Genomic DNA, 9,851 nt, shown 5'->3' with positions numbered 1-9,851 from the left:
TTACTGCATTATTATTTTATTCTTACTTGTTTTGATTAACACATGAATGGCAAAAGCTGGCTACAGACTTTTCTTCTGTCTTTTTCCTCACTCTTCCATGTCCCTTTACAAAAGAAGTCTTTTGAAAGAGTACCCTGAACTCCCCATCTCTCCTCCTTAATATATCCTGGTATCTTCACTCATCCTCTAAAATATTCTCTTAGAAGAAAACTACTAACAATATACACTTTTTGCTTACTCCTGGGGAGCTGAAATTGATAATTTCAGCCCTTATAATCTTTCTCCAATCTATCAACATATTCTCTAACAAGTAATGATAACCTCACCATTCTAAGTGCAATGCTTTTTTAGAAATTTTCATCCTTCTCTATCTTTTTTTAATAGGCACAGTGGTGACATGACTTTGGTGATAAAATACACTATTATTTTCATTTTGTTTCCCTGATTGTCCATTCTTTGTCTCTTTCAGCTGTTTTAAGCTTTTTTATGCATATGACAAATATTATACTAGTCACACTGTATTAATATGCATACACCCCATTATAGTATGGCTTGCAACAAATGTAATTGAATAAAAGTTCTGAAGGCAGAATTTAAATAGAGCCCAATTCAGGTATTATAAAGACAGACCTATACCTGTGTGCCATATTGATCCAACTCCCAAATGCACAGCTTACTCTGAGAGCCTTAAGATTTAGTTTCCTCGTTATAAGCTAAAATTAGAGGCTATCCTGACCATTTTGGGTTTCTTTTTATTATTTCTGTTTCAGATCTGATGCATACCTCCTCTGCACCCTCATCTCTACATCTAACACCAGCTTACAGCCCTGATGTCGGAAACTCACAACTCTTGTGATATCTCCGAAAACAAAGCCCCAGTGTACCCTTTCCTAGAATTATTTGTTTTCTGAAGATCATGTTTCTTCTCAGACATTTCTCAGTACAGACTTCAGATTTGTGCAACACATTTTTCATCCTTAGTCACTGAAGGATTTTATGCAGATTCAGGAAAGGCATCACTGTGGCCACAAGTTATAAGCTCAAAGAGTTCAGTGACCATTTACTCAATGCTTCCTCTGCATTCCCCTGCAGACTAAACATTGTGGAATAAAGCACAATCCCCAGCCAAATTAAAAATACATTTAAAGACATATGATAGGCACTTGATCCTAGTACACAATTATGCAAAATCATGTATAGTACTAATTCCCTGTATATATGATACAGATTCTGAATTCTTTAGTTGATTAAACTGGATTTTTCTCAGGGAGGAGCATATGAAAAAGGTGCCATCTGAGGTGACCTCATGAAACCCCGGAGAGTCCAACATGGGCAGACATACCACCATAAGGCTAAATCCTAGGGCATCCATACACTACAGAAGTCCCCATCCGAGACCCTCCAGAAAATGCTAATAGATCAAGTCCCCCAGTTCTTTCTCATTTCATCTGCAGACGCTTTCTCTCTCACTGGTCCCAGGACACTTTGGTGAGTGAGAATTCAGTTCTATTACTCTCCAGAAAGCCCATTCTTGACTGGAGGTTGGTGAATCCAAGATTTTAAAGCCATGACAATCTCTTATAATAGCAGCCTCCAAACAGCCACTTTCTTCCTCACGGGCTTTCAAGGACTGGAAGATCTCCATGGCTGGATCTCTATTCCATTCTGCTTTATCTACTTGACAGTTATTGTAGGAAACCTTACCATCCTCCACGTCATCCGTACTGATGTCACCCTCCATGAACCTATGTACTATTTCTTGGCCATGCTGGCCCTGACAGACTTGGGCCTTTGTCTATCTACACTGCCCACCGTGTTGGGCATCTTCTGGTTTGATGCCAGAGAGATTGGCATCCCCGCCTGCTTCACTCAGCTCTTCTTCATCCATACCTTGTCTCTGGTAGAGTCTTCAGTTCTACTGTCCATGTCCATTGACCGCTATGTGGCCATCTGCAACCCACTGCGCTACTCCACAGTCTTGACACCCACACGTATTGTCAAGATGGGGCTGAGCTCAATGCTTAGAAGTGCCCTCCTCATCCTGCCCCTGCCATTCCTCCTTAAACGCTTCCAGTACTGCCGCTCCCATGTGCTGGCCCATGCCTATTGTCTGCACCTAGAGATCATGAAGCTGGCCTGCTCTAGCATCATTGTCAATCACATATATGGGCTCTTTGTTGTGGCCTGCACTGTTGGCGTGGATTCACTGTTCATCTTCCTCTCCTATGCCCTCATCCTCCGCACTGTGCTAAGCATTGCCTCCCGCCAGGAGCGACTTCGAGCCCTCAACACTTGTGTTTCCCACATCTGTGCTGTGCTGCTCTTCTACATTCCCATGATTGGCTTGTCTCTTGTGCACCGCTTTGGTGAACATCTGCCCCGTATTGTACACCTCCTCATGTCTTATGTGTATCTACTGGCACCACCTCTCATGAACCCCATTGTTTATAGTATCAAGACCAAGCAAATCCGCATCCGCATTGCTAAGAAGTTTGAATTTGTAAAAGCCTTTAGGGGTTTTCGATAAGATGGGTTAAGATGAAGGGAGGGAGTTCAGGGCACCAAGTCTATTGATATTTTTAGTTTCCAGTGAATCAATAGCAGATTACCTCCTCAAGCAGCTTCTAGAAACTTCCTGGTGATTCCAGCTTGTTCCTCAGCTGCTTTTCAGAAAGTCAACAGTAACCCCCTGGAAAATTTCACCAGTCTTCCTGGAAAATTTCATCAGTCTTCCAACAAGTGGTTCTACACCGACCAGCTTTAGCCTAATTGTGAACCAGCTTTGGCTCAGAAACCAAGGGAACTCTCTGTCATTCAATGAACTTCACTCACATTCTCTCCATCAACAACCAAATGCTAGCCATGGGGCTGGTTCTTTCCCTGAAAATTTGTTTCTTCCTTGGAGACTCTCCCTCAGCCCTTTCCCACTCTTAGTTGATTCCCTGTTACTGTAATCTCTCGTTAATAAATAAATTAAACTTTTCTGTTAAATTCCTGTGTGGTTTCTTTCTTCTGATTGGACCCTAACTAACACACCAAAGTAAGTTCTTTGTTTTATCAGCTCTACTCCCCATTTTGATATAGTATCTTAAAGGAACCAGTTAGCATCTAGGAACTGTGACTTGCCAGATGAATCCCATTTCTCTGTGAAACTCAAATTATCTGATCTCTGATTCATCTCCTCTATGCCTCAGCCAACTGAAGTTGAAGATTTCTTCTAGAATCTTCCAGAGTCTTTGTACCACCCTTAGACTCATATCTATTGAAGAATTCTTACAAAACTGTTTCAGAAGGCAGGAAGAGAGCAATTAAAACCAAAGTTGATTTAGAAAAAGCAATAATAATATCGTATGTTGATGCCTGGATGTACATTCAAAATTTTTTCAGAGGATTTGGGAACATTCTTTAATATGTATACATTTTAACCTTCAAAATAAGTAGAATAGCCTGTATTTCCTCCCCCACCTCCATCTTTATTACTGATTAGCTGGAAAATAACAATAAAAAATAATAATTACAATTGTAGTAATAGCATCTAACAATTATTGAGCATCTACTATATACTACAGAATGTCTCGAAGTGCTTGCGTGCAATATCCAATTTGACTGTCCTTTGAAAATTAAGATGGCAGAATCAAAATTTTAAAATAAGATTTTTCAGTTAAAAAAACTACTACAGGAAGGTATTTTCCAGGTAGCAGCTAAGTGACTGCTATATCCTGATTATTTACTTATTGAGACATCAAAATTATGAATTTTCTGCTATGTAGAACTATAACTTATGATCCAGATCAAGAATTGGCATGTTTATTTCTGAAGAATGTCCTCCCAGACACTTAAGTAGGGTAGAAAAGACCTCAGTAGGAGTTAAAAAGGTATGCCTTATAAAAACTTAAAGAATGTTAGTGGAAAAACATGCCTATAAGACACATTTTAAATGGTCATGGCATTTACCTACTTACTACAACAGTAACATTTTGTTAAAATTCTAATTTTTCAAACTATTTTTATTCAGTGCTATCTTAACCTTTAAAATAGACAATTTCCTTTTAATTCTCATATAATCCCTTTAGATTGAAGGTTCAATGAGGTCAGTTACTATAGCCAATATCATATATAATAAATGGAAAACTCAAAAACCACATTCAGGTCTGTCAGATCTCAAAACCTAAACTTTTGGCATTATGTTGTTGAATGTTTATGGACTCTAGTTTTCCCACATATGCTAACATTTCAGATGAATGGACATCTATTTGCCTCAGTAGAGACAAAGGGGAAAAAAGGATGTGAAATAGCATGGCATGTTCCTAGGAACTATACATAGTGGGCATTCTGTAAATTCAGATGGGAAACAACTTTACTCATACAACTAGGATGTAGAGGAGGAGAAATATTACTTATTTCCTTTCTTTCTTTCTTTTTTTAAGATTTTATTTGTTTATTTGACAGACAGAGATCACAAGTAGGCAGAGAGGCAGGCAGAGAGAGGGGCTTGCTGAGCAGAGAGCCCGAAGCGGGGCTTGATCCCAGGACCCTGGGATCACGACCTGAGCTGAAGGTAGGGGCTTTACCCCACTAAGCCACCCAAGCATCCTGCTTATTTTTTTCTAAATCGTCTGTCTTCTTCATAAACATCTGCCAACTAAATACATGGAAAAATTGTAATAACAAAAATTTAAAAACCATGCTGAAATTAAAAACAAACAAACAAAAAACAAGATGAATTTTTGCATCAGTTTGTCTAAGTTCCATCCAATAATATTCTCTTTAGGTCCCTTTAGTGTCTCGCAGCTGGTATTTCCTCCAGGCAGCATCTTTATGTACAAGGTATTCCCATATCGAACACTACTTTTTTTTTTCTCTATCTTGTTTCTTTCTCCTGCTCTTTCTGGGCTAGGACATATGGACCCTTTTGGGGGGAGGGGCAAGTCTCTTCCCACATCATATCCTATTTTTTCCTCAAAGAAACTGAGTAGCTAAGATTTAAAGAAGGCAGGATATCTTCCCTGTAATACGATCAAATTCTATGCTCCTTCTAATCAAAGCTGTTCAAAGACTAAATCAGTCTCCCCCCACCTTCGTAACATCTGAAACTCAAACCTATTTTCTTTCAAAACATATCGAACACTATTTTTTTTTTTCTCAGTACTTGGACTCAGAGGCTATAAATAAAAATTGCTTCTGTGTTTTTAATGGAGGGGGGAGTTATTTCTGTTAAAAAATATTTGTTAAATAGGTGAAAAAAAAAAGACTGGATGATAAGATACATGTTATGTATACATATACATATTATGGGATGAATTGTGCCCCCCATTCATATGTTGAAATCCCAGGCCTCAATAACTCAGAATGTAACTCTATTTGGAGGTAAGGTCTTTTGGAAGCCATTAAGTTAAACTCAGGCTTTCAGAGTTGGCCCTAAACCAGTATGACTCATGTCTTTATAAGAAGAGCAAGAGACATCAAAGATATTCATACACACAAGAAAGGCCATGTGAGAACACAGAGAGAAGATGGCCATTTGCACTCCCGGGAGAGGGGTCTTGGAAGAAACCAAATCATCAACACCTTGATGTTGGACTTTGCTGGCCTCAAGAACCATGAGAAAATAAATTTCTGTTGTTATGCCAACTAGTCTGTGGTATTTTGTTATGGTGGTCCTAGCAAACTAACAAGAGGTAACTGTGTTTTGAAATGAATTCCAGGTAAAATGTGAAGATGCACTTTTAATTATAGAGGGAATAAAAAACTCTGGAATCAGAGTTGAAAACAAATCATAAGGACAAGGATATATGAAAAATCTTAGACTTTTGTGGTTGTCACTAATGTTAGTTTTTGATTCTGCATTATAGGGATAAAGCCCAGAAACCTGCATTTTAACAAGCATTACAGGTGATTCTGATCCTGATTATCTGGGGACTCTGATTTGAGAAATATTGCTTCACAACACTCAAGTGTGTCTACAATGTGCTTGAGCAAAAATTAATGGAATGTGGCCACAAGATGAATCCCAGAACATTCTAAGGGGACCAATCAGGCCAATTAATTGGAATAACCTCTTATGGTTAGTGAGGGGATCTGGACATTCCTTAATATTTATATTTTATATTCCCAAATTAGATTCAAGTAGCTGGACGCTAATTAGGTGAGTAATGAAAACACTGAAACAGCCTCCACGCCTCCCTCTAAAATGTCTTGCCTGTCAGCTTTCAAAGTCTAAAAAATGGATGATTAATTCCTCATATCCCTGTAATGGGCATATAAAACTCCCTGGTTTAGCTATCCTTTGCAGGAGCTCATGTTGCCTAGAAGGCTAGAAGAATGGATTTGTTTCTCCAATTAGCTCCTGTATGTCTAGAAACCTTAGAGCTGAGTTCTGTGTCTGTGTGGATCAGAGTCAGGAAGAGAAAATGGAGTCTCTCAATGTAGGCAAAAGTCAGGGATATATATTTATAGTCATACACACACACACACACACACACACACACATATATAGGATTATTTGGGCACCAAAACTCAAAGCTGTAACAATATATCTAGGAACTTGGTCTGACTCTTTTCTTCTCCTTTAGTGATGGAGGAAGCACTGAATTAAAAAGGCCCTTTTAAGGTTACATAAGGTTATGGATATCCACAATACACATTGTCACAGCTGATGTGCATTAACTATAGAGTTATGATATATCATATATAAAACACTAACACTAACACCCATTCTGCTTCCCCAAAGTTACGGAGTTGTTCAAAATCTCATGAGATCTTTAAAAAGTAGCTACACTGTGTGACATCTTCTGGGCTTTGCATGTAGATATCTCCTAAGACTCTTATCTTCTCTTTCCCTTATTCCCAGAGTATAAGATAATGAGGTCCAGGGAGCCAGTCCTAATAGGGAATTCATTAAAGATTCCTGAAAGAATCTTAGTGGGGACCTCAGACAATTTCATAAAAATCAGAGAATTCAAAGCCCACCCTCCAGTCTCTCCATATGCCCAAGAGCCTCTAGTAATAGCATTTCTTCTCCCCCATTGCAAGACCCAGAGGCTCTAGACCTAGCTTTGGTATGTGAGACAAATTTGTAGAGCCAAGAGGAGGTCCCAGAAAGCTCAGCCTGAGCTCTGGAGAAGGAAGGGAGAGAAGGACCTTGGAGGCACAAGAAAAGCTATAGAGGGTGCCTGTGGAAGGTGGTGACTACTGAAGTCAGATCTCGCTCACCAAACCCTGGTCTGGTTTTAGCACTAACTTAGCAAAGATACAACAGCTTTCTCGCACTCATTCACTTCATTTCCTGCCCAGAAGCAGTGTGATCATCTGAAAGAAAAGCTTATCTGTGACATGAAAGGACACTTTCTTGGGTGACCATGGAGTCCAAGTGATAGAATTGGAAGCAGCCATTGAACTTGCCCAAAACCCCTAGGAAGTATTCTCCAAGAAGAACTGAGAGCCGGACATTTGCTAAATTTCCAACTCCCTTCTACTCTAGACAGCTGCTTTATCAACTGGTCAGGAACAATGAAGTCCTCCCCAAATCTGATAATTGAAACTCTGAAGACCTTTAAATAAGAAGCCCTTAGAACAGTTACCTCACTAAGATCTCCCCAGACAACAAGCTAAAGGTGATCTTTCCTAGGCAGATACCTCCTGCTTCACTACTCCCGATTTTCTCTTATGTCCTGGTCTCTTCCTTCAACTTCCTTTCTGATCCCTATTCTTTTTAAAATGTGACTCACAAACTCTGATTCCAAAAAGAGTCCATCTTGAGCTAAAAGAAGGTGAGGCACAAAGACTATTTCTATTATTTGTCATTCAATCTTCACCCATTTTAGGCTGTCTCAGCTTAAAAGCTGCCCAGAATGCTCCTTGGAACTCCAGAGATTTAAGGTTGAATTCCAGCTCTGTCAGTGATTGATGGTATGGCTTAATATACATCATCAAATTCTATAAGCCTCTCCTCATTTGCAAATCAAGGTAAAAATATTAACTTGCAAGATTTTTCTTGCAATGTTATTTCTTTTGCAATGCTTCTAACACAGCTTCTGGCAAACAGTAGATGTGCATCAGGTATTATAAATAAACTTTTATATTCTTAAACAATGTACATTCTTTCTTTACTACCTTTTTCGTTTTCATGTCAAAAGATTTGCTGCCTTAAGTTTTATGACTTATATTGTTAACCGCCATGTAGCTTGCCTGTCATATGACAGGTAAGTTTATCACAGCTCTTCTGAATTCACTTTGATGAAGGAGGTGGTGATCACTGACCATGGGGGAAGCAGAAGCTGAGGAACAACACACAAGAGCCAATCTGACCTTCAAGTGGACAGTGAGTTAATGACACTGGCAACTAATTTCACTGTTATTTGGAGTGAGGAAGAAAATGTCTACATATATATTTGCATGTATGTCTCTAGTAAGTTTATTATTAACTTAGCTAAATAGCCAGAACATTTTTGGAGGTCTATTAAGCCCCTGACCTTATGCTCACTACTTCTAGTTGACAGTGAATTGTCCTCTAACGCAGGAAGAAAGTGTAATGGTTGTTGAGATCCAGGAATCTAGAGAAAAATCAGTTCAAATCTCATTTGGGCCATTTATTATATCTTTGATCTTAGAAATATTAATTTTCTCTAGTTCTGTTTCTTCTTCTATAGTATGGTATTATTAATAGAACTTTATTGACAGGAATTTTTAAAGCAATAAAATATACACCAAGTTAGTAATAGCTAACTAAATAATTTAACTTTCATTCATGCATTTAAAAAAATCCTGAGTGCCTAAGCACTGTCTTTACAAAAATAAACAAAGCAAAGCCCCTGCCCTTTTTAATCTCACATTCTAGTGGTGTTAGGAATTGGAAGTGGGCAGATGACTGCTCTGAAACTCAGGAGGCTTAAACTGGCATAAGACCTCTTCCCAGTAACTATACTCTCATGAACCTTCATTTCCTAACCTAGAGAGTATGTCTTACCAGCATTACTGCCCTCTATTCTGTGGACTCTCATGGACTCCGTCTTGCAATTGAGGGTGTAGTCATGGTTGATGGTTTTCCCCCACCTAGGTTCATAGCAGTTGAATTCTAGATCTCTAGGGAATGTAGGTTACTGACTGATAGGAGAATCAGAGCTTTGATATGGTACTTCAGCAGTCAAGAATCACTTTACAGACAGCCATTCATTCACTCTCCAGTCCTAACTGCAATTATGTGAGCTGAGTAGCGCATATGAGCTGTCTAGATCAAGCTAGGCTTCCATATGAGATGAGATGAGAAGATGAGTGAAGGACTCATCTGTGTTTACACTTAGCAATTGTATGTAGCTGATGAAGTCAAGCAGAAGTAGAAAAGAAAGAAAGAGAGAAGAGGAAGAAGGATAGAAAGGAGGAAGGAAAGAAAGGAAGAGAAGAGAAGGCATAGAGGGGGAGGGAGGGAGTAAGGAAGCAAAGAAATAAAAGAATAGCAAAGGAAGTAAAGTAAGAGAAGGGAAGTGAAGAGAAGTTGAAAGAAATTTTGGAACATTATTGAGAGTTCTAATGGAAAAGAGGAAGGTGAGAAGTGTTTAAAGATCTTCTCAAAAGGGATAGGCAAAGTTAGGTATAACCAACAAGAATAATGAAGAGTGTCAGATATCTTGGCTTGAAGGAGAAAAAAAGAAAAAAAAATTCTAAAACAATGTTTAAAGGGAATAAGGAGCCAGAAAGAATTGACCTCTGGAAGAACTGTATAGTTCTAGTCCTAGTTGATTCTAATGTTTTGTTTGGTTTGTTTTCAAATTTCTTCCAGGGACAATCCCTAGCTTTTTCTGAATTCATTTCAAGAATTTGGAGGGAATCCAATTTTCCTCTTCCCTCCACACACA

At 38.8% G+C, this 9,851-nt stretch overlaps 1 protein-coding gene across 1 annotated transcript; it reads left to right on the top strand.

The window, feature by feature from the left end:
- Positions 1-1,567: 1,567 nt before the first annotated feature.
- On the top strand, positions 1,568-2,527 carry LOC309840291 (olfactory receptor 51G1; the record flags this gene model as incomplete). The annotated part of the gene is made up of 1 exon (XM_082682369.1): positions 1,568-2,527. One exon carries the CDS (start codon positions 1,568-1,570, stop codon positions 2,525-2,527), a length of 960 nt encoding a protein of 319 aa, XP_082538495.1.
- Positions 2,528-9,851: the final 7,324 nt, after the last annotated feature.

This window comes from Mustela nivalis (assembly GCF_964662115.1).
Source record: "Mustela nivalis genome assembly, chromosome: 9".
Classification (NCBI taxonomy): Eukaryota; Metazoa; Chordata; class Mammalia; order Carnivora; family Mustelidae; genus Mustela; species Mustela nivalis.
This window is presented reverse-complemented; position numbering and strand designations above follow the sequence as displayed.